Source organism: Gossypium hirsutum, chromosome D03, assembly GCF_007990345.1.
Source record: "Gossypium hirsutum isolate 1008001.06 chromosome D03, Gossypium_hirsutum_v2.1, whole genome shotgun sequence".
In the NCBI taxonomy this organism is placed as follows: Eukaryota; Viridiplantae; Streptophyta; class Magnoliopsida; order Malvales; family Malvaceae; genus Gossypium; species Gossypium hirsutum.
In genome coordinates, this window is record NC_053439.1 from 21,340,675 (window position 1) to 21,365,894 (window position 25,220).

The following is a 25,220-nucleotide window of genomic DNA, read 5'->3' on the forward strand; positions in this document are numbered from 1 at the left end:
TAAAGCATCCACGATCCTTCAACTTTTGCGGTAGTTTGTCTTGAAGATATGCACTGCATTCCTTTGTCAAGGCTACCGTCTCAAATTCTCCAAGTCTTTATTTTTTAGACAAGATATCATTCATGAATTTTACGTAGTTCTACATTTGTTCAAGTGCTTCAACCAACGGGATGTTGATATGAAGTTGCTTGAGTACGTCTAGGAACTTCTTGAATTGAATTTCCTGCTTCTGCTTTTAAAGTCTTTTCGCTCCTTAATGTTAACGCTTTACAATGTTCCTTCCCTGGATTTCTCAGATTCTCTGTATCACTAGGTAAAGCACCTTGTGGTCAGTTTCAGAGTTCAGTTGCAAGTTGGCCCATTTGATTCTCCAAATTCCGTAGGGTGGCGTTAATTTTTGCCATGTATGCCTTCAATAGGTTCTCTAAGCTATTGGACGGTTCAGCTTGGGTTGGTTTCTAGACTTGTTGGGGGAAACTAGGTAGCTGGGTCGGTCTAGGTTGGGCGTAAGTGTTACTGGTTTCAGCCCTTTGGTTACTTTAGGAAAAATTCAAGTGGTTTCGCCACGATGGGTTATAAAAATTGGATTGCAGTCCTTATCTTCATCAATTTTGATTCTGGTTACTCATGTAATACACGGATTCTGGGTTCGATGGAATTCTTCGAAAAAATGATCTTCCTCACAATAGACACAAGCTACATTTTCAAATTGATTCGGTGGCTGTGCTACAAAACTATTGAACCCATTAGTGGTAAAATTTTTAAGCATTGAGGATATTGAAGATATCTGAGATGCAAATGAAGTAAAAGTGTCTACTTCATGTATTCTAGTGACTCGTCTTTCTGACGCTGCTTGATTGGTTGGCCATTAATAATTATTGTTGACAATCCTCTCAATGATTTCATAAGCCTCATTATAAGACTTAGAAAGGAGAGCACCATTAGCAGAAGTGTCCACTACCATCCTCGTGTGGGCATTGAAACCATTATAAAACGTCTCAAGTTGGACGAAATGTGGGACTCCATGATGAGGGTACTTCCGTAATAATTCTTTGTACCTTTCCTATGCCTCATACAAGGACTCATCATCAATTTGTTGGAAAGCAGTGATCTAGTTCCTCAACCTAGCATTCTTGCTAGGCGGGAAATACTTAATGAGGAATCTTTCTGCTAACTCTTGCCATATGGAAATTGAATTTGGTGACCATGAGTTCAACCAGTCTTGAGCTCTGTTCTTTAGCGAATATGGGAATAGCTTCAATCGTAATGCATCTTCGGGTACTCCGGCTAACTTGAAAGAATCGCTCACCTCCATAAATAGTCATAAGTAAAGATGAGGATCTTCGGTACGCATTCCACTGAATTAGCCAACTGTCTGAAGCATCTGGAACATGACTGGCTTCAACTCGAGTTGTTGTACCTCGATTTCGGGTCTCCTAATACCCTGATTAAGATCATGAAACATTGGAACGGCATACTGTCTTAGAGCTCTATCCCTATCATCAGCAATAAGGATAGGATTTTGAGCAGGGTCTGCTCCGTTTCCTTGATTCAAATTTTCGAGGTTCATCTTTTCGATCCTTCTCTGACTTACTTGTCTTCTTCCCTGTCGAAAAGTTCTTTCAATCTCAGGGTCTACAGGGAGTAAATCGATAATTCGATCAATACTCATAATCACAAAAAATTAATTAAGTTAAAATTGAACAGAAAAATAAACCAAATTGCAAAACTAACAAATTCACAAATAATGACTTTTTAAAACAGTCCTCGGCAACGGCGCCAAAAACTTCGAACGACGGAAATGTGCAAGTGTACACAATCACAACAAGTAATAAAATGACAAGTAAATGTCGAGTTATCGTACCCACAGGGACTATGAAAAGAATTATTTATGAATGCAATTAAAAACACTTTGGTGAAGAAAAATATTTCTATTTGAGGAGGTGATTAAAAACTAGGATTTTAACTAAGTAATATAAATAAAAATAAAATAAAAGTTCCAATGCATGATTTCAAAATTTGATTTTAATTAAGATGACATAATTGTGTTAGATTAATTACATTTATTAACTTAGAATTATTAAACTCATGTTCATATTGTTACGAAAATATTCATGGCAACTTGGTAATTTGCTAACTTATGAACATACTTACCTACCAAAATCCATTTATCTCTTGACTATATCTTTACGTCAATTCAACCGATTAAACAAATTTTCATAAGAAAATGTGTTAATGCACATACGTACTTATGAAATTAAAATAATCTCTTGTACATATCTCTATGTCAATTCAAACAATTAATTCAATCTCATAAGCACATAAAAGATTACGTGAGGTAACAAGTAGTGGAGGGGTTTGAATGCAATTTGAAGGAGTCTTCAAGGGCCATTTTGCAAGATAAATAATCAGCCAAACAAGCTGATTGGGTCAGCATGTGGGACGGTTTTGTGCAGCCCAGAGCTCAGTTGGTTCGATTTTCTCGATTCAGCTCAATTGGGTCACTTTTCATAATTAATTAATAATAATTCATTTAACCCAGATTAGATTGGATTAAAATTATAACTATATTATGAATTAATACACATAATTTGGACCGTCTTAGGCTGAAAAAATTATTTCATCTTGCTGCTTCAAAATTGCTTCTCGGTTCTGTGCTTCTAGTAGTGTCTACCGAGCCATTTTTTGCCCTTTGTGCAAATCTATCGAAAATAATCAAAATTAATTAAAATTCAACATGTTCATAATTTGAGTGTAAAATAATTATTTTATAATAATTATTTATTTTTCGACAAGTATTTTATTGAAATTGCATGAATTTGAGTTAAAAAGAGCATGAAAAGTGTGTATATTTTCGTGTTTCTAGGGGTGATATGTTGTGGCAATCTTATGTTTCACCCCCCATATCACTACAAAGGATTAGCTACTAACTTACAATCAAAATGAGACCCATCATCACTAATAATTGCTCTAGGTGTACCAAATCTTGTAAAAATGTTCTTGTGTAAAATCTTCATTACTGAGCTTGCATCTTTAGTAGGAAGGGCAACAGTCTTGACCCATTTAGAGACATAGTCCACTTCTAACAGTATGTACACCTTGCCCACTGACAGTGGAAATGGACCCATAAAGTCTATTCCCCATACATCAAACAACTTAATGTCAAGTATACTTTGCAATGGCATTTTGTGTCTCATAGATAGATTTCTTACTCTCTGACAATGGTTACATGACTAATAGAATTCATTAGCATCCTTGAACAGACTTGGCCAATAAAATCCTAACAGCAGTATTTTGGCAGCAGCTCTCATCCCTCTAAAATGTCTTCCGTACGAATCTGAATGACAATGCTACAGAATGCTATATATTTTATCATCAGGAACACATTTCTTAATTATTTGATCAGCACAATGTTTAGAGAAGAAAGGTTAATCCCAATAATAGTGCTTGCCATCATGAAGAAATTTATGTCTTCTTTGACTATTGAAATCAGGTGGCAACACACCACACACTAAATAGTTCACTATAACCGCATACCAAGGTAATGTCGTGGGAACTAACAGTTGTTCATCTGGGAATTCTTATTTAATAAGTGTATCATGATCACTTTCACTTCTAGATTCTAACCTCGATAAGTGATCAGCCACTTGATTCTCAGTCCCTTTTCGATCTCTAATTTCCAAGTTAAACTCCTGCAGCAACAGTATTCACCTAATCAACCTCAGATTAACATCTTTCTTGCTCATTAGATACTTAATAGTAGAATGATCTGTGTAGGCTATGACCTTTATACCAATTAGATAAGAACGAAATTTATTAAATGAGAACACCACAACCAATAACTCATTTTCCGTGGTGGTGCAGTTAAGTTGCATTTCCGATAAAGTTCTGCTAGCATAGTATATTGCCCATAGTATTTTTTCTTTCTTTTACCCCAACATGGCTCCCACATCATAATCGTTGGCGTCACACATGAGTTCAAAAGGCAGTGTCCATTCTGGAGCTACTACAATTGGTGCTGCTATAAGTATTTTCTTTAACTCTTAAAAGGCTAACAAACATTGTTCATCGGAATTGAAAGGTCTATTTTGCTCCAACAAAGTGCACAAGGGTTTAGGTGTCCTCGAAAAATCCTTAATGAATCTTCTGTAAAACCTACATTACCTAAAAAATTTTAATACCTTTGACACTGGTGGGAGGTGGTAATTTTTCTGTCACTTCAATTTTTGCTCTGTCCACTTCAATTCCTCTCTATGATATCCTATGCCTTAGGAAAATTCTTTCACGAATCATGAAGTGGCATTTCACCCAATTTAAAACAAGATTCATTTATTTACAGCGGCACAGAACAAATTCCAGATTTTTCAAACAATCTTCAAAATCATTCCCGAACACAGAAAAATCATCCATGAAGACTTTAAGAAAATTTTCCACCATGTCAGAGAATATGGCCATCATACAACATTGAAAAGTTGTCGGGGTATTACAGAACCCAAACGGCATCCATTTGAACGCAAAAGTACCATATGGACATGTGAAAGTTGTCTTCTCTTGGTCATTAGAGGCTATGGAAATCTAATTATATCCCGAATAACCATCCAAAAATAGTAGAAGGCTTTCCCAGCTAATCTATCCAACATCTGATCAATGAATGGTAGGGGAAAATGGTTCTTCCTAGCTACCTTGTTAAGCTTGTAGTAATCCATACATACTCTCTATCACGTGATAGTGCGAGTTGGTATGAGCTCATTGTTGTCATTATTTACCACTGTGACACCTCCTTCCTTGGGTACACATTGTACAGGACTCACCCATGAGCTGTCTGAAATCGGGTAAATAATGCCAGCGTCAAGCCACTTAATAATCTCTTTCTTGACAACTTTTTTCATGATTGGATTCAGTCTTCTCTACTATTTAATGGAATTGCTAAGGCAATCATCCAACAAAATCTTATAAATGTAGAAGGCAGGGCTAATTCCCTTTATACATGCAGAGTCCATCCCAATGCATTCTTAAATCACTGAAGAACTTCTAACAACCTTGCCTCTTGCTCGGGTGTCAGCTCCATAGAAATTACTACCAACAAAGTACTATTTTCGCCCAAATATGCATACTTCAAATGATGTAGCAAAGGTTTTAACTCTAGTGTAGGAGGTTCCTCTATAGAAGGTTTAGGAGGATTGAAAGGTCGATTTGCTAAACCCAAGGGTTCAAACTGTTTCCCTGGTCTACCTACTATCTGTTTGGCTTCTGTAAATTCACTAAATTCCTCAAAACTTACTATATCACTTTGCTCAAATGAGTCTTCATCATTGTCAGAATTATTGTGGCAATATTTGGTGAATTCCTTCACCACTGTTTCTATCAACCCAATGGTGTGGCATTCATCATTAACTTCAACACATTTCAAAGCATTAAACACATTGAAAGTAACATGCTGATCATTTACCCTTATGGTCAACTCACCTTTCTATACATCAATTAAAGTCCTGCCAGTAGCAAGAAAAGGTCTTCCAAGAATAATTAGCACATCTTGATCAGCTTTACATTCTAAAATAAGGAAATCCACAGGAAAGATAAATTTATCTACTCTTACTAGCACATATTCAATTTTACCTTTCGAATGCACGTAGGATCGGTCAACCAGTTGCAACGTAACCGTAGTAGGTCTTACTTTTCCAATTCCTAGCTTCCTGAAAATAGACAAAGGTATTAGGTTTATACTCTCTCCTAGATCACATAATGTCTTACCAACATAACGATTTCCAATTGAATATGGGATAGTGAAACTCCCTAGGTCTTTCAACTTCGGAGGTAGTTTCGTCAACATTGCTGTGCACCCTTCAGTGAAAGCAGTAGTTTCAAATTCTCCCAATCTATGCTTCTTTGACAATATATCTTTCATAAATTTTATGTAATTGGGCATTTGTTCCAAAGCTTCTTCTAGCAGTATGTTGATATGGAGTTGCTTCAAAACTTCTAAAAATATTTTGAATTGAATATCCTGCTTGGAATTATGAAATTGTTGAGGAAAGCGTAAATATGGTTGTCCTTCAAGTTTCTAATATTGTTCTATTGTGGCATTCTTATTGACAACATATTTTGATTTTGCCGTAGCACTTGGCTACTTACCCTATTTAGGTTCAGTATGCTTTTTAGATGACTTTGGGATTTTTCCTGGTTGTTATTCGAGTTTTCCTCTTCTATCATGGCATCTTGAGCAACGTCATCAAGCTGAGTTCTGCTTCTAAGAGTGATGGCCTTGCATTGCTCCTTTCCTTGCGATCTTGAATTCTTAGTATCACTTGACAATTCTCCCTTTGGTCTTAAATTTAGAGCATTCACTATTTACCCTACTTGATTCTCAAGAGGTCGGAGAGACGCAGCTTGAATCTAAATTACAACATCATTCTTGGTCGTATATTCCTTCAACAAGGCTCCAATAGATGATGATGATGATGAAATCGATGTTTGACCTTACTGGATATTTTACCTCGGCATAGGCTGAGTATAACCGGGCAGTGCATTGATGGCATTCTGTCTTGACGTATTGTTAAAATTCCCCGCACCTTGATTTTTCCAACTAAATTTTGGATGTTGCTTCCACCTAGGATTATACGTGTTGGAATAGGAGTTATTGTTCTAGTTGAAATTACCCATGTAGCACATAGATGCTGGATTTGATGGGCATTCATCAAAGACATGATCTTCACCATAATAAACACATGATAGTTCGACTGATTTTATCTCTTAGGCTGTAGTAGGCCTTTTCATTATTTTAATCATATTAGCCAAATAAGATACCTTGATTGTCAATGAAGTGGTCGTGTCCAGCTCCATAATACCAACAACTCTTTTGTCCATCTCAACTCTTGTGGTAGGATATTGACAATGATTGTTGGCAATCTTTTCCAAGATCTCATATTTTTCATTATAAGATTTATCTAACAAAGTACCATTGGCAGAAGCATCAACTACCATCCTCGTATGTGCATTTAGCCTATTATAGAATATCTTCATCTGAGTTCGATGTTGAAATCCATGCACCGAACATTTCTGAATCAAGTCTTTAAATCATTCCCAAGCTTCATATAGTGTTTCATCCTCCAATTGTCAAAAAGATGTGATGTCATTTCTAAGCTTGGCATTCATATTTAGGGGACTATACCGTAGCAAAAACATTTGACAAAGATCATTCCATAATGCCACTATTCCCAATGGCAAAACATTCAACCATGATCTCGCACGATCTCTTAAAGAATATGGAAATCATTTAAGTCGTAGAGCGTCTTCAAGAATACCCTGTTGCTTAAACGAGTCACAAACCTCTAGAAAAAGTCTTAAATGCAGTCTTGGATCTTCAGTGGGCAGTCCACCAAATTGTCTTACTATTTGCAACATCTGAAATATTACTGGTTTCAACTCAAACTACAGAGCTTGTATTTGTGGTCTAACTATCCCTAGATTCAGGTCATCCAAAATTGGCACAACATGCTCTTAGATTTGTCTATCTCATGCTTTTAGATTAGTCTATCTCGGCCATCTATCACCCCACAAACATGAGGATTAACACCCTAATCATTCAAATTATCATCTAGACTAGCTATCACCCTACAAACAGGAGGATTAGCATCTTGACCATTTGGATTATCATTGAGGCCAAGATCATTCCTGTTCCTCGCCATTTTTCGCAATTCTTTCCACATTCTTCATAAAGTTCTTTCGATCTCTAGGTTAAAAGGATATTCTTTATTAGCAGGAATGCCTCTTTTCATACATTGATGGCAAACCTGTAGAAATTAAATATAACTTAGTTAAATAAAACTAATAGAATTAAGTAAAATAACCAAACCAAATTACAACAAATTGTCGATCCCCAGCAACAATGCCAAAAACTTGTCACGTTTGAATATTATATGTGAATTGTGCAAGTATACACGTCGAATCAAGTAACAAAATGATAAGTGAGATCATCTCCACAGGCATCGGATTAGGTATAGAAATGGTCAAGTTATGATAATGATTAATGCTATGGAAAAATTGAGCTAAGTACGCAGTGGTAAATTAAAATAATAAGGATAAGTGTAAAATGTATACTGACTAATATTAGAAAATGTGAAGGCAAAGCAAGAGTAAAAATGCAATGACAATTATGAGAATAATTACGTGAATAAAATGTGAGTGAATAAATAAATAATCTAAGAATGCTATGGCAAAAATACTACGGCAAAGGATGGAAAGTCTACGATGTTGATTGGAAGGTTGGGATTACTAAGAATCTGCCCTTACTTTCAATAATGCCTAAACAAAATCGTATTTAACCTACTACTCAAAAGAGACCTAAGGTGACCTGCTTCTTTTGAGAGCAAGATCTCAAGTTACCTAACATGTGTCTATAGGCTTTAGCACGACACCCTCAACTGTTTTGTCTTCATTCTATACAAATTTTGCTCTATGTCTAGAGTCTACTATAGGCATTCGGTCGAATACCCATTTGTATCATTCAATTACAATCCAACTAATCTAACTTTTTTAGAATTAGATTCAGTTTATGGGCATACTACACATTCATCTATGTCTAGAGAATGTACGCATATAGTTAGGAAATAAAAGCAATTGAATGAAATAGTAGATTAAATCAAGTTTTTTCTTTAACCATTAAAGAAAACTAAAAGTTTTATCATGTAATCCCAACTCTATGAGATTTAATTCATGGGTTGGTGATTAAAATTCAAGTTCAAAATAACAACCAACATTGTTTCAATCAAATCAATTTACGGAGAACAAAATAAGAAATAATGGAATAACTTAGAAAGATGGTTGTCGCAAAACCAAACCGCAATCCAGCAGTAGAGTATCTTGTGGTGGCTGAGAGGAACTGCCTTCAACTTCTTTTCATCTCTACTCAGTTGCAACCCTCTATTGTTGCCTCCGGATCTCCACCCTTAGGGTTTCTTCCTTCGGCTTTTTATAAGCATTTCTTCCTAGGGTAACTCCAACAGCCTACGATATCTTCTCCTTTTTTTTAGGTAGATTTTTCTGGTACAAATAGAGTTGGGATGAGACTGGTATGCGCTGAATGTTAACTCGGTCATCTTTCTGAAATTGCCACGGCATACAAGGTGGCAAATTGTCCAACCTTTTGCCCTGGTAAACCTTCACTCCTTTATTTCTTTCTCCACATCTTGCACCGCCAAACTACCAAACACAACCCTTCCATACGCAATTAAAAGTATCTAACATGTAAACACTGTCCAAGCTCCAAATGCAAATGATAAAAATACTAATAAAATGTCCTAAAATGCCACTAGATGTACCCAAGTACAAGCAATTATCTAGGTTTAAAGGAATGAAATATAACTCTTTTCAAGAGTTATCACTTACTATGATTCTCTCTTTTGATTTTAGGTAATTTAAAATGTTGTGCGATGTTAAGAGGGGCTAAGCCAGAGTCTTCAAGCCTAGTGTGAGCCTATCACCTTTTGTTTGTAACATGTGTAGATATAAGGGCAACCAATGGGTTTAAACTCTTGTATCATATTTTTGAGAGGCACTTATTTAAACTTTGTTATTACTGTAATTTGAACGTATGGGCTTAAATTGTAAAATTATATGAAGTCTTTGTATTTACCAAAATTATACTATATATTTTGTAAGTCTTTAGTAAACACAAAATGCGAAGCTAACCAAGCCTGTACTTGGTTGCATCTAGCATTCTCGGAGGGTCAATCGTTTAACTTGTAGGAGGGAAGTTACACGTTCTTTTCTTTTTTTTTAAAAAAAAATTCGAAATGATTCCTGCTCGATCTCGGGTTACTTTAGAGCTTTCGTAAGCTCGATTTAGACTCGCATTTTTTTGTAAAACATGATTTGTTTATATGTGTTAGATAATTAAATGTTTATTTTAAATTTTTTATTTAAAATTTTGCATGCAACTATTCTATTAACAATTACATATGTTTGTATAAATACTGTAATTAATTAAAGCAAAATGTTAAATTTAACCTTAAATATTTATATCCTTTATCTATTTGGCTCTTATTCTGTTTTTTAGCTAAATTTGGTTATTAACCTTTCACAAAGAGTAAAAATTCTCTTTTTAACTAAAATAAAATACTGACTAAAACTTTATTTTTTTAAACGATGTTGGCGTGACAACTCACATGGTAGTTCACGTGTACTTTATGTTGACATGACACTATTTGTTTTATATGCCACATCAATTTTTTTTAAAATTAAAAAAATTTTAAAATTTGAAGTTCAAAAATTAAAAAAAATATATGTGAATTGCCATGCAGGTTGTCATGTTTAAAAATCTAACATTCTAGTCAATATTTTGTTAAAAAGATAGTAATTCAACTCTTTTTGAAAGATTAATGGTCAAATTTAACTCTTTTTTAAAATATTAAAGACTAAATATAACTTAAAAATAAATAAAAATTAAATTGATAAAAAATAACATTTAAAAAATAAATTTTACACCATTAATTAATATCAATATAGAAAGTTCACGTCAGGTAAGATGCCACAATTATAAATATTTAATGAAACATCCCTTTTGTCATGAAATAGTTCATAACAAAGTTATTTATGTAAGTGGTAACTCAAGCTGCTGCAATTGGATGTGAATTTTGCAATGGAAAATTTATCTATCATTTGATGAATTTTATCTCAATATTTTGTGAAATTAAAAAATTTAACTTATCCCCGAAAATAAATTTTCTTTTAAAACACCTCGAATTCGATCAGTTTTTTATTTTTGATTATTCTTGCTTGGCCCCATGGACTATTATATCTCTCGTTGTGATTAGAAGTGTCCATGGGCCGGGCGGCCCAGCCCGACGGCCCGCCCGAAATATGGGAAGGTTTAGGTAAAAATATAGGCTCGAAATATGGGCTTGGGCAAAAAAACGAGGCCCGATTAAAAAACAGGCCAGGCCTCGGGCACCACTTTTTTGGCCTGGGCCCGGCCCGGCCCGACCCGAATATAATAAATATTTTTATTTTTTTATTTTTAAAATACTTTTAAAATATTTTTTAAAATTTTTTAAAAATACTTTTTTAATTTTTTTAAAATTTAAAATATTTTAAAAATACTTTTTTAATTTTTGTTTTAATTTTTAAAATAAATTTTTGGTATTTATTTAAAAAACAGGCCGAGCCGAGCCCGGGCTTATGAATTTTTTTCCGGACCGACCTGGACAAAATTTTAGGCCTATATTTCGGGCCGGGCCGAGTCTGGGCCTAAGACCCGGGCCAAAATTTTTTCTAGGCCTGGCCCATGAGCACCTCTAGTTGTGACTTATAAACTTATAATAATACTAAAAAATAGTTGAGGAGCCAAAATAAAAATTTTACACGAAAAGAGTATTTATTTCGGCCAACTCGGGTTTTCATCGTATACCGAACAGCGCCCTCTTCCAGACTCGTCTCTCTTCGCCCTATCGTATCCCAGTCAGCTCATTTCTGCTCACGTCTCTCCTCCTCTTCCTCCGATCCCTGACCCAAGCCCCCTCTTCCACTCAAGTTTCCGACGAACCCAACCAAAGACCCGGATATTAAATAAAGGTAATTTTGAAACCCTAAACTTCATTTGCAGATTTCTACTTCAGTTATGGCTCGGCTTGGCTATGCGTCACTCGGCTTTATTTAATTTTATTTTTTCGACCGTAGTGCCTGTTACTCTGTCTCATCTCATACTCTTCCTCTGCTTGCATTGCTACAGACTATGTTGTCTTCGGATGGCTCAGACAACAACCATCCACAGTCCGGTTAGTTCTCTCTTTTTTTTTTTTCGTTTTGATTTTGTTTCAAAACATTTATTTACGCACCAAAAACGAAAAGGGAAGAAAATAACTTCAGTTATGTTTTCTTCGATTTGTTCAGTAAATTTTTTTTTCTTCTCTGAAAATGATTCCTCCATCTTAATTTATTGTTTAATTAAGAATGGTGTTTGAGGCAGTAATATTAATAAAATACCCTTATTATCATGGTATTTTTATGCGATTTGTTAATATGAATACGTGTGGCCTCTCAGGCACTGAGAATTGTTTGAACGCAGTTGCTGGTGTAGGCTGGTATATACTTGGTGAAGATCAACAAAACGTTGGCCCTTATGCAATTTCTGAGTTACGTGGTAAGTTTTGTACTTAACGCATGTTTTGAAATCATTATGGGCATTCAAAGTTTAGAATAATTGTCTTAAGTTCTGTATCAATGTATTATAGATTGCATTAGACAAAGAAATCAGAACAATTTCTTTTTGCTTTTTTTTTAAATTGTTGTTTGTAGTAATTTATGAGTTTTATGAAGTTGTTTGGTTTGGAGTACTGCAAATTTACTGGTGAATCTCTCTCCTTGAATTTCAGTTCCAGTAATCAGTAGCATGGTTTCAGGACAATTGTTCCATCTGTAACATGTTCAATTGGTCTAATGAGCTATTGAACCATCTGCTTTGCTTATTTGCTTCGCCTGCACAGAGCATTTCTTAAACGGATACCTCACTGAAAGTACACTTGCATGGTCTGAAGGGAGAAGTCAGTGGCAACCATTGTCCTCAATTCCCGAGTTTGTTTCTGTAATTTCTCATCAGGCCAACAATTTTTCTGCTACAGGTTAAATTAACTTCTAGTTGCTCTTTTTATGATTTGTAATTAGGATCTTTATCTCCGGATGTGGTTTTCACTTTTGATGTTTACAATGTCCTTAGGTGGTGATGATGCTTTCTTGAACAGTATGAAGGAGGGTGATAATTCAAATGCAGGTTGATATATATATTATCTTTATTGCAAAGCAGTCACCATCTTAAGAGGGCTTCTGACCATGTAATGTGCTGTGCAGTGCCTTCCAATGATGGTGATGGTAGTGATGAATTTGAGAAATGGCAGAGAGAGATTAGAGAGGCAGAAGCTGAGACAGAACGTTTGAAAACTGGATCTGTTTCTAGAAGTACTGGTGATGCCTTTGGTTTTGATGATCAGGATAGGCCTCTAACACCGCCAGAAGGTGAAGAAGAATTCACTGATGATGATGGAACCAGGTACAAGTGGGATAGAAATCTGCGAGCATGGGTTCCTCAGGTTGGTGCTCAGTCATTTTTGTTAAGTTGATTTGAAAACATGGTTAAGCTTGGATTTCTTTAGTGGGCATATCATTTGTGCCTATGTTAATTATTTTCTAAAATGTTATATACCATGGAGACTTCATTTAACATGTTTATTTCCTTTAGATAAAGTTTTGTTTTACAAAATGAAAATTTTCAATACTGAAAAAAATTATAGACTTAAGTTTTGAAAGTAATAAGTACTAAACTCTTGCAAAAATGTTTGGTATGCTACTAAATTTTAAATACTTAGATTATTATTATTATTATTATTATTAAGTAGATAAAGTAAAGCTAAACAGGGGAAAAGAAGTAGTTAAAAGGAAAATAACATAGGGTTTATGTAATTAATGAAAGCTTTCCTCAAATAGGATGATTGAATATATTAAGTAGCATTTAACTCTATTTTTATCACTTTTTTATTGGGGTCAATATAACTTTTCGTCCTTGAATTTGGCAATTAGGTTCACTTTGGTACTGTTACAATTTTTTGGTCCACTTTGGTTCTTGAACTTGAATTCCATCAATATTTGATGACATGGTATAATCTCCGATTGCCACGTCATCGAACTTTTACATTTGCCAAGTTCAGGGATCAAAATGGACCTAGTTGCCAAGTTCAGGTGCCAAAGTGGATCAAAAAAGGTATAGGTACCAAAGTAGATCTAATTGCCAAGTTCAAGGACTAAAAGTTATATTAATCCTTTTTATTGAAAATATTCTGGCAAAATGCTTTCTGAAATAAGCTAGCAAAGCACTGAAAATAAATGATATCATGGAAATATTTAATGCTTTATCAAAGACGATTTTTCTCTTTCTGTACTTTTCCCTTGTAAAATATGTAGTTTAATGTATGGGTGGCTTATGCATCCTAGTCAGGAATAGTTAGTGAGTCATTCGAGCAATATTCTATTTTTCACTTAGATTTATTTAATTGTTCATACACATCTTTAGATTGGAATGTGTTACTTTTATTGTGAAACAAAATTTAACCAAAAGCCGTAATTACAATTTAAAGAATACTTTGCTAGTCTCTACCTTGAGAATATGTTTTGCAGAAGTTTTTTAGTGGAGAAACTAGCTTAAGTTAATTTGTAAAAGTCAGTAGTAATATGATGTTCTTGCATTACAGTTTTGGTAGCTGAATTGAATTGGACTGGGATGTTAAGGTTTATAGGGGTACTCTTAATGATCATACGTTGATTATGTTCGTCTTCAGTAGGACTATGATTATGTTTAGTCAATTATTGGTGACATGCAGTACTGACTCAGTTTTGCTTCTGGGTTTTTCTTTATTACTTGTAATGCTGCATTACCTAGTTGCTGGTTTTAGAGCTACTAGGGAAAATAGATTGGGAACCTGCCTACCCTCATCTTATCTCTATCTCCATCTCTATCTGTCTCTCCCCCCTGATTTTCTTATGGATATCTAATCCAGAATTAGGGTTTAAAGAAGCATTAGTTTGGATTTCGATATTGGCATTTATGGTTTAAAGGGATTTATGGTTTCTTATCCAAAATTTAAGGTGTTTCCATTGCTATGTGAATATACGAGTTTCAGGACAGTTTACACCAAGCACAGGTCACTTGAGAAGGGACATACTTTGTCATAATAGTTTGCACTTTGGGAGTGTTACATGCAAAAAGAATTTGAGTGTATAATTATAGAGAATTAAAAATTTAGCCTATAATTTGTTTGCTTTAGGGGTTGGCTGACAGTCAAGAATGGTGCCTTTAAGAACCCTTTTGTGGTTATTAGGTATTAAATTTTTTTGTAATGATATTTTGGTCATCTCTGGATAATACCTTTTTGATGATGATGCTTATTTGGTGCTTTTTGAATTTTTTTAGTCATAGGTTGACATGTGTCTTAATTCAAACATTTGTTTCGGTAGGTGTCAAGCTGTAATGATCATACTTTTTATGCTTTGGATAAGACTTAGAGGAAATGGGTGTATCGTGTTTCGCTTTGTAGTTTGAGGCGTTTCTAATAAATTACTTGTATAAAAGCTAGTGCCAAGAGGCTAGCCAAAAAAGGGACTTTGTTTCTCTTAAGGTAGTATTCAGGTTACCATTATTATATGTTCCCTCAGCTGCCTTCGCTATTCGTTTAGATGATTTGTAGCATTCCTTTGCCCTCAATAGCTTTATATCTCATGAATGTATGGTGAATTAGCATTATGGTTATACCTTTTCTGCTATGTCCTCATGCTATTCCATGCAGCATGGGTTTAGAGTTGTACAGGCTTCTGATGCATAGGAATCATTTCTGTGTCAGTAATTTGTCATATTGTTGCCAATTTCATCTTTATGATACAGGAGCGATAATACTAGAAATGAGTACACAAATGAAAAGGCAAGAGTTGCATCCATTAAGGAAAAAATGAGTGACATTTTAATGTTGTTTGAGCGCATAAAGGGAGGCATAAAAATGTCCCATGAAAATCGGATTAATGGAGGGAATCCATTTTAAGATGAGATTAAGGTTAAACAGGACATTATGAAAACTATATTAAAGAAAGACTTGATTTTCAGTGATTCTTAAGGATATGATCTTAATTTGGGTGTGAGGGAGTGCTATTATGCATATAATCAACTCTGCATATTGGTTAAATTCTTAGACTTGTTATTGCTCATGGAAATTCCATCTTTATACTGTCTCTTCTGGCTCCTAAAATTTAGTTTTGAATTGTGTGATTACTGATAATGGCTGATAGGATGACATGTCAACAAAAAATGGGAACTATGGAGTAGAAGAGATGACATTCTTGGAAGAAGATGAAGTTTTTCCAACTATAAGTGCTACTGATGCTTCTGCTGCTGTTGCTGATGCTTCTGTTAGAGAAAATGTTAACGGAGGTGGTGAGCAAACAGAAGTAAACTGTAATGCCAAGAGAAAACTGTTGGAAAAACCAGTTGATAAGAAGGTATCCTTTCTTAATTTGGTGGATTCTTGTTATGTTTTTTTCATCATTCCTAGTTATAATTATTTATCTTGCATGCTGTTCCCAAGTAGCATTACAGTTGTAATCCTCAGTCTTTTGGTATCATTATTATTTTAATGTTCTTTTCATGCAATGTTTTGTGTTCTTTTCCAAAACTAAGAACCCAGGTGGAATTGTCTTTATCCATTAGTTATAAGCGACCCATTTCTATTAGTAGTATTATACTACAAAAAGAATGATATTGAATTATAAAGTATAGGTATTGTTATTTTAATTGGACTCAAATACCATTTGTTTGTACACATAATATGAGCTAAGTTTGCTATATTTATTATTTAAACCACTTTGCAGGAAGCTAATAAACCTCCCGATTCTTGGTTTCAACTGAAAGTAAATACGCATGTCTATGTGACTGGACTACCTGATGATGTAACTGCAGAAGAAGTAATCATCACTTTAGGACCTAAATATCTGTACTTCCTCTTTCTTTTCCTCTTTTCTGTTAGCTAGTCTCTAATTTTGGAATATGTGGCAGTTGGTTGAGGTTTTTTCCAAGTGTGGAATAATCAAAGAGGTAAAACACCTGTTATGCATATTTTATTTATTTGAATTTATTTGTGAATGGTTTAAATTGTGCAAAATGCTCAGCATATTTTCTTTTTGTGTATTTATCCCAACTTGAAGTTCTTAACAACATAAAATGTGAAGGGGAAAAAATGACAAATTATCTTGCTGTGTAGCTGAATTTCCTTTATGTTCTGCAAAATAATGATAGCATGTGTGGAAGTGTTGTTGTCCATATAAAGTTTATGTTGTTTCAACTATCGTTGTTAAGTGGTATTATCGCACATTGGTTAAGTATTCGGTTTCTTGTGGTTTTATCTTTAAGTTGGCCCTCCACCTATTACCAATTGGTTTTAGGTTCAATGCTACAATATGGCATCAAAGTCCAGGTTTAGTTATATTATTTTTGCTGAATCCCATGTGAGGTTGATGTCAGTGAGGTTGTCCATGTGGATGCCCTGTGAACAACAGAAGGGGGAGTCTTAAGTGGTTTTATTCCATATCAGTTAAGCATTTTCTATGGACTTTTTATTAAAGTTGGGCCCTCCACCTATTACCAATTGCTTTTAGGTTGGATGCTTTAACAATAGTAAATCTCAGGCCTTCCCTGAGGAGCATAGACTGAATTTGGTGGTGTATTATTTTATTCATCTTAGCTTTCAGGCTCAACTATATTAAATTTTCTTCATACTCTTTTGCTCATTTTCTATGTACCATACATCTGAATAGCTTGATAGGTGCTCGCCAAGTATGTGTTTGCGTGTGAGGTCTGTTGTGTTGTTGCTTAGTGCTGTCACTAGATGTTCAAACGTTATATTTTCCATTGCAAAAGGTTCAATGAAAACCAGAAGTTCATGGCATTTTTCATTCATATCTCAATGAGTAATTTTGAATTGCTTGGTCTCTCTTTGGGACCAATATGTTGGTTACTGAGTTTGGGTACAGTGTGCCGAACTTGCTAACAAGTGTGTGATAATTATAATTAAATATATTTTTCCTCTACATGTTTACCACAACTTTGTGTAGCTACTGCTGGGGCTTAATTAAAATTCACCTAATAATAATAATATGGAGATTGTTTCCATGGATAACTAGTAGTTTCAGTTGCACACATCATGAGTCTGTATAACAATTCTACAGGACCCTGAAACAAAAAGACCTCGTGTGAAGATCTATGTTGACAAGGAGACAGGAAGAAAAAAGGGGGATGCACTTGTTACATATCTAAAGGTAGTTTCCTCCTTCATATTGTGCTTCTGATGTACAACATTTTTAAAAATTTTCCAACTTTCAAGTTCTTTTTGCTTCTGTGCCAGGAGCCCTCTGTTGCTTTAGCTGTTCAAATTTTGGATGGAACACCTTTTCGTCCTGATGGAAAGATCCCTATGTCTGTAAGCCAAGCTAAATTTGAGCAGAAAGGTACAATGATTGGCGCTGTTACATTTTCACTTTGGCATTTTGTCCTTTTGAATTATTTTTGTAGTTTTCTTTTTTCTTATCAGTGAGTAATTGAATACACTTCTCTGCATTCAGTCAAGTTATAGAACTATTTTTAATCTCTTATGAAGTCTTGCTGTATTGATAAGCTTCTATTGCAATAATGCAGGGGATAAATTTATAGCCAAGCAAGTGGACAGCAGGAAGAAAAAGAAACTGAAGAAAGTTGAGGAGAGGATGCTGAGCTGGGGTGAGTTCTCAATTTGCTTATTATGGTGATGTACTATAAATGATCGTGAAGTTGTTCTTCCTACTTTCCTATTCTGTCCCCCCCCCCACTTTTTATTTCTATTATAAGCAAACAATGGCTGGATTTGATTTGGTAATATTTTTCATATCTTCCTGACGCTAGAAGGAAAAAAGATGCTGATCAAATTATCCATTCCTCACAGAGCTTATTCCCTTTTTTTGTGTGTTATTAATTTATTGTTTGCCAATTGTTGTATCTATCTATTTCACGTGATGGTTAGAGCTTGAATATTTTCCATTGTAATGTGTCTTATCTGAGATTCTCTTTGTTTTAAAAAAGTTTTAGTTTTGTTCTTTTCTTGTTGAAACTCTACATTGTAGTCAACATCAGCCTGCTAGTATGAATCGACAATCTTGGTAAAGAAATAAGCACAGATAATGAGATGGAATGATTCTGAATGATGTGCAATACTAACTGTTCTATTGGATTTGAGTTGCTTTTCGGCATTGATCCCAAGAAACCTTTTCTTTGAAATAGTTTCACTTGTCACCTTTCCCTTGTTCAACACTTGTGTCCTGAATGCTACTTTTTCTATATATGATGCAGGTGGCCGTGATGATGCAAAGGTGACAATTCCAGCCACTGTTGTCCTTCATAACATGTTCACGCCTGCTGAAATGAGGGTATGCTTGAAACCATAGTAAAAAATGCATGACAACATTTCCCAAATGTGCATATGATTGTGTTCCAATACTTGCTGTTTTCTGCTTACTAATTTGTATATTTTATTTCTATCTAGTATTCTCCTTATGAGGTTATTATAAATAGTATGAATAATCTCAGGTCCCTACAGCTGTTATTTACATAACTGGTATTCTCAGTTGACTTTCCCCTTATTTCTGCAGGCGGATGAAAATTTGTGTTCAGAGCTGGAGGAGGATGTTAAAGAGGAATGCTTAAAGCTTGGTCTTCTGGACTCAGTCAAGGTAATATAATATTTTACCATAAGCATATCTTGATAATTTTGATAGATGTGTTCTGTTCTAGAGCATGTATGATAAATAGCCATACTCATGTTTGGTGGCTGACAATTGCTGCATGTAGGCACTGTTAGAGAACTGTGAATTGTTTGTTAACACTAGCTATCTGGTGTTTGATATGAATAAGTAGTTCTTGCTTCTTTCTGTAATCCCTGAGATGAGCCATTATGTAGAAATCAGAGTATTTGATACTAAATAGAACATAAATCAGAGTTTTTATATACAACCTATGACACTACTTTAGGAAACTCTAAGTTAGGAAAGATACTAAATAGGAGATATGATCCCTTAAAATAAGGGATTTTAATAAAAAAAATATCTACAAAATATTCCTAAAATATTTACAGAATATTCCTACACTCCCCCTCAAGCTGGAGAATATACATTGTATAATCCCAGCTTGAATAGGAATTTATTGAACACAGGTTTTGGCAAAGCCTTGGTAAGAATGTCTGCAATCTGTCCTTCTGAAGGAATGTAAGAAAGAGTGGCTGTCTTTTTGTTGACTTGATCAGCAATAAAATGCCTATCAATTTCAACATGCTTTGTTCGGTCATGTTGAACTGGGTTCTTGGCAATCTGAATGGCAGATTGATTATCACACAAAACTTCAAAGTGATCCTCCTGATTTGTGCCAAGTTCTTTTAGTAATTTAAGTAGCTAAATTCCTTCGCATATCCCCAAAGCTAGTGCTCTAAATTCAGCTTCAGCACTACTTCTTGAAACAACAGATTGTTTCTTACTTCTCCAAGTTGTAAGGTTACCCCAAACAAAAGTGCAGTACCCACTAGTGGATCTTCTTTCAGTGAGATCTCCAGCCCAACTAGAGTCTGTAAAAATCTTAACAGTTCTGTCTTGTGTCTTCTTAAACATTAAGCCGTGTCCTGGAGTTTTCTTCAAGTACTTGAGAATTCTATTTGCTGCTGCCATATGCTCTTCAGTAGGATTAGTCATGTGTTGACTTATCACATTTACGGGAAAAGCTATATCTGGCCTTGTCAAGGATAAGTAGATTAGTTTCCCAACTAACCTTTGAAATTTCTCTCTGTCTACTAAGGACTCATCTTCTTTATTGAATCTCAAGTTTGCCTCCATTGGTGTATCAGCCGGCTTACAGCCAAGAAAACCAGTTTCTTTGAGTAAATCAAGTACATACTTTCTCTGGTTGATCACAAGTCCTTTTGATCTTGCCACCTCCATTCCTAGGAAATACCTTAGCTTTCCCAAGTCCTTGGTTTCGAATTCCCTGTTTAACAACTTCTTCAAATTGCTAATCTCTTCCTCATCATCTCCAGTAAGAATGATGTCATCCACATACACAATTAGGATAGCTTTCTTATTTGTAGAAGTTACCTTGATGAAAAGCGTATGATCGGCAAGGGACTGCTTGTAGCCATTTTGAAGAATGACTTTAGTGAACCTCTGGAACCAAGCTCTGGGTGATTGTTTTAACCCGTATAGAGACTTGTTGAGCTTGCAAACCTTGTTGCTACCTTCAATAGACTTTGAGCCAGGTGGCAATTGCATATAGACTTCTTCCTCAAGCTTGCCATTAAGAAATGCGTTTTTTACATCAAGTTGGTGTAATTTCCAATCGCAATTTACAGCCAAACTTAGGAGTACTCGAATAGTGTTAAGCTTTGCCACAGGTGCAAAAGTTTCTGTGAAGTCTATCCCATATGTTTGCGTGAAACCTCTGGCCACTAGTCTAGCTTTGTATCGTTGGATACTGCCATTGGAGTTATACTTTACAGCAAAGATCCATTTACAGCCGACAGCTTTTTTTCCTTGAGAAAGGTCTGTAATGGTCCAAGTAGCATTTTTCTCTAGTGCACAAATTTCCTCTTCAACAGCCCTTCTCCATTTTGGATCCTTTAGAGCTTCAGCTATGCTTGTGGGAACCTGTTCTTTATCCAAAGTTGCTGTAAATGCTTGAAAAGACGGCATCAATGAATTATAACCAGTAAATTTTTCAATAGGATGCTTGGTGCACTGTCTAACCCCTTTTCTAATAGCAATAGGAAAGTCATCTAGAGTAGTGGACTTACTGATTTCTTCTTCCATTTCGGCAGCTGGACCCAAATCCAATTCTCGGCAAGAATCAGATTGCAAAACAGTCTCAGGGATATGTCTTCTTTTTCTTGTGTAGACACGAAGCTGTTTGGGTGATGGTGTTTTTTGAAAACTGTCAATTTGAGTAGGTGTATTTTCAGGAAGAGTGTTTAAAGTGGGTGTAGGTGAATTAGTCATAGGTACTACAGGAGAATCAATGGGAGCATTCACAGGTGACAGATCTGCAGGTAATGGCGAACAAGATGGCAATTCTGAAGGTTGAGAATGAAGATTAGAAGGAGATACCTGTTGTGGCTGAAAATCACTCCATGTTTCCCCCTGAATTTCAGCCTGAGTGAAATAGGAATCCTGCTCATAAAATGTTATATCCATAGTGGTGAAAAATCGTTTAGAAGGAGGATGATAGCATTTATAACCCTTCTTAAGTGAAGAATACCCAACCAATACACATTTTAAAGACTTAGGATCTAACTTGGACTTATTAGGAGCAATATTTTGGATAAAAACAGTGCAGCCAAAAATTTTAAGTGGCAGAATGGAGGAGATAGGCTTAAAATGAGGAAAGTGCTGCAAAAATATAGATTGAGGCGTTTGAAATTTTAAAACCTTACTAGGCATCCGGTTGATTAAATATGTGGCAGTTAATAAGGCTTCCCCCCACAAATATTTAGGAACATTAGTGGTAAATAGAAGAGAACGAGTAACTTCAAGAAGGTGCCTATTTTTTCTTTCGGCAACGCCGTTTTGCTGTGGGGTTCCAACACAAGAACTAATCTGAACTATGCCCTTTTCCTTAAAAAAATCACCTAAAAACCTAGCAAAAAATTCACTGCCATTATCAGATTTAAAGAGCTGAATTTTAGACCCAAATTGAGTGAGAACCATGTTATAAAATTGCACAAAAACACTAGCAGTTTCAGATTTATCTTTCAGCAAATAAGTCCAAGTTATCCTACTGTGATCATCAATAAAAGTGATAAACCACTTACAATTATCAGTATTCTTCACCCGAGAAGGGCCCCAAATATCACTATGGATCAAAGCAAAAGGGTAAGAAGGCTTGTATGTAGAAGGAAAATAAGATGATTTAGTATGTTTGGCAAGAGAGCAAACTTTGCAAGAAAAAGAATTAGGCCTTTTATTAATGAATAGAGCAGGAAACAATTTTGCAAGGTATTGGAAACTAGGATGGCCTAAACGAAAGTGCCATAACATAACAGTATCAACTTTTCCTAAAGCGGTAAATGACTTGGAGATCTCGATTTTAGGAGAGGTAGGGAGGATGTAGAGACCATTATGCAAGCTGGCCTTACCAATCATCTTCTTCGAGTTCAGTGCCTGCAAAGTACAATCACGATCATTAAAAATTACAGAGCAGTGCAAGTCTGTGGACAATTTACTAACAGAGATGAGATTGCACGCCAGATTTGGTACAAAGAGAACATTTTTAAGTGCAATCTGTTCATTGAGAATAACAGTGCCATGTCCCTCTATTTTGCACAAGGTACCATCAGCCGTTTTGACAGCTTTACCAAAGGTATGGAAAAAATTGTGAAACAATGCCTTGTTACCAGTCATATGATCCGTAGCACCAGAATCGAGGATCCAATTAGGAGTCAACTGGGAGGAGAAAAATGCAGTAGAAGAAAGGTTACCTTCTGGATCTTTTATGACCAGATTACCTTCACAAGACCCTTCAAGAAAATTGTTGCCATTCAATCGATGGCAGGTGATAGTCAGACCAGACGAATCTGATGGAGCATCGGAACCAAAAAAATTTTCTGGATTTGAAGTAATCTCCGAAGTAGGAGAAGGAGTTTCGGACATGATCTAGGTTGAAAAAGAAATCGTAACCTAAGCTGATACCATGTAGAAATCAGAGTATTTGATACTAAATAGAACATAAATCAGAGTTTTTATATACAACCTATGACACTACTTTAGGAAACTCTAAGTTAGGAAAGATACTAAATAGGAGATATGATCCCTTAAAATAAGGGATTTTAATAAAAAAAACTATCTACAAAATATTCCTAAAATATTTACAGAATATTCCTACACATTAGCCCCTACTTCACAAGCTTGTTTGAGGAGAGGGCTATCTCATACTGAAATTGTTTAGAAAATTCCAGTTTCTGATTAACTCCCTGACATTCTTTTCCTTGCTTGGCTTGACCAAAAGCTTCGCAACTACTGATGTTTTTCTCTTTTACGTGTTAAATTTAACTTTCATTGCATATTTGACAAGGCTGAATAGAAAAAAAAAAATTTTGTTGTGATCCCTACAAAAGACCAACTAAAAATGGGATCAAAATCCTACCTCCGTGTAAAGTTAACTAGAGATAGTGTCAAAAGGGACTGGAAATCAGTTAAAAAAAGTAGTTTCCTTGAAGCCATCACGCTACTTGTAGGAATGCTTATCACATTGCTCATATGCTGTTTGCTGCGGAGACAGCATAGCATCTTCTGGTGACATTCTTGACCTTAAATTACATCCCTCAGAAAAGCAAAAAGTTCCATCTCCTGCACTTCCATCTGTGTACTTAACAAGGTTGAGGCCCCTAGGTTTTTCTCTATTCTACAAGCTGATTAACTTTTGTGCAATCCTATAGGTAACTTCTCCCAGTTTGTAATCGCTTTTCCTTTTACTGTGTATTAAATCATGACCTGCAGAGTTCTATCTGTCTCACAATCTCTGTCCATCTATCTCGTCTTCTCTGTTGAACTACCTGCCTAGATTCTTCTAAATGATTAGCTCAACCATGCGGAGTGATTGTTCCATATTTAGTTACATGTTCTCTCTTTTCATTTTTTTGGTTTCTTTTGTCTGCAGGTTTGTTCTAACAATCCCCAAGGTGTTGTTTTGGTCAAATATAAGGACAGGAAGGACGCTCAGAAGTGCATAGAGTTGATGAATGGACGATGGTAAATTTTATCTTGTAATGTTTTCCTTTTGTTTTGAAAACAGCTGTTAGGGCATGGCAATTCATTCTATCAGAGAACTAAAAGAGAAAACCATCAAGAAACTAAAAGAGGGGTAAAAACAACAGAAGGGGTAACTGACCGTTAAATTTGAAGTAAAGAAGAAAGTTTTACTGTTTAGTGTATTGGTCACCACTATTAACTCAAGTTTTACTTTGGTTCTCTATGCTAGTTCCTTTCTTCAGTAGATGTTTTCCTTAAAAAGGAACAACTTGCTTTCTTGTTAGAACCAATACTAGTTTTCTGTGACTGTAGTATTACACACTTGGTTTTCTGGTTCTCATAGTATTTCTGGTAAAAGTAGCTTCATGGATTAGGGTGCGGATGTGATTTTGAATTTCTATAATGGGTTCTTTGTTATTATCTCATTTCCGATGTTCATGATGTTTCTGGGTTTGATTTAGGTTCGGCGGGAGACAGATCCATGCAAATGAAGATGATGGAGTGGTTAATCATGCTTTGGTGCGGGATCTGGATGAGGATGCTGCTCGACTGGAACAATTTGGGGCAGAACTTGAAGCCGAGTGAGTTGAGTCATCGTACTGAACTTGAGGATGCTTGAAACTTGATCAGACTTTTTGTTTTGTGCAACTAGTAGCTCTGCCTTTGTATCAAAAGAAAATTTAGAGTATTTAGATTCAGATTCCATATCCATCGTTGAGTTTCATCGTTGAGTTCCTTTGGCCACTTTTTCAGTGTTCCAGACGAAGCCTAGGGTGATGAACAGGAGGAGGATTCACCTACGTCATTTTCACTCGCCCTTTTTAAGACATGAACTCTAACACGGTAGTTATTACATTCCTACGTATGGTAAATCCCATTGTTAA

The 25,220-nt window shown here is 35.4% G+C and overlaps 1 protein-coding gene and 2 non-coding genes across 8 annotated transcripts; all 3 read left to right on the forward strand.

Annotated features, from left to right (window-relative positions):
* The first annotated feature begins 1,019 nt into the window (after positions 1 to 1,019).
* LOC121215695 (small nucleolar RNA R71) lies at positions 1,020 to 1,126 on the forward strand. Its single transcript, XR_005911671.1, has one exon. It is a non-coding gene; the product is annotated as a small nucleolar RNA R71 (small nucleolar RNA).
* A 5,910-nt stretch (positions 1,127 to 7,036) lies between these two features.
* On the forward strand, positions 7,037 to 7,143 carry LOC121215680 (small nucleolar RNA R71). Its single transcript, XR_005911656.1, has one exon. It is a non-coding gene; the product is annotated as a small nucleolar RNA R71 (small nucleolar RNA).
* Positions 7,144 to 11,334: 4,191 nt separating this feature from the next.
* On the forward strand, positions 11,335 to 25,034 carry LOC107949539 (HIV Tat-specific factor 1). Of its 6 annotated transcripts, none has more exons than XM_016884220.2 (16): positions 11,335 to 11,568; positions 11,674 to 11,771; positions 12,038 to 12,136; positions 12,480 to 12,614; positions 12,710 to 12,763; positions 12,841 to 13,079; positions 15,820 to 16,029; positions 16,399 to 16,491; positions 16,583 to 16,621; positions 17,752 to 17,841; positions 17,928 to 18,030; positions 18,218 to 18,298; positions 18,905 to 18,981; positions 19,204 to 19,284; positions 24,245 to 24,336; positions 24,798 to 25,034. In XM_016884220.2, the coding sequence occupies exons 2-16, from the start codon at positions 11,729 to 11,731 to the stop codon at positions 24,919 to 24,921; spliced, it is 1,560 nt and encodes a 519-aa protein (XP_016739709.2). In that variant the 5' UTR covers positions 11,335 to 11,568; positions 11,674 to 11,728; the 3' UTR covers positions 24,922 to 25,034. The 6 variants fall into 6 exon arrangements, with proteins under 6 accessions (XP_016739709.2, XP_016739708.2, XP_016739710.2 ...); XM_016884219.2 differs by having other exon boundaries at positions 11,726 to 11,771; XM_016884221.2 differs by having other exon boundaries at positions 11,726 to 11,771; positions 12,062 to 12,136.
* The last annotated feature ends 186 nt before the right edge of the window (positions 25,035 to 25,220 follow it).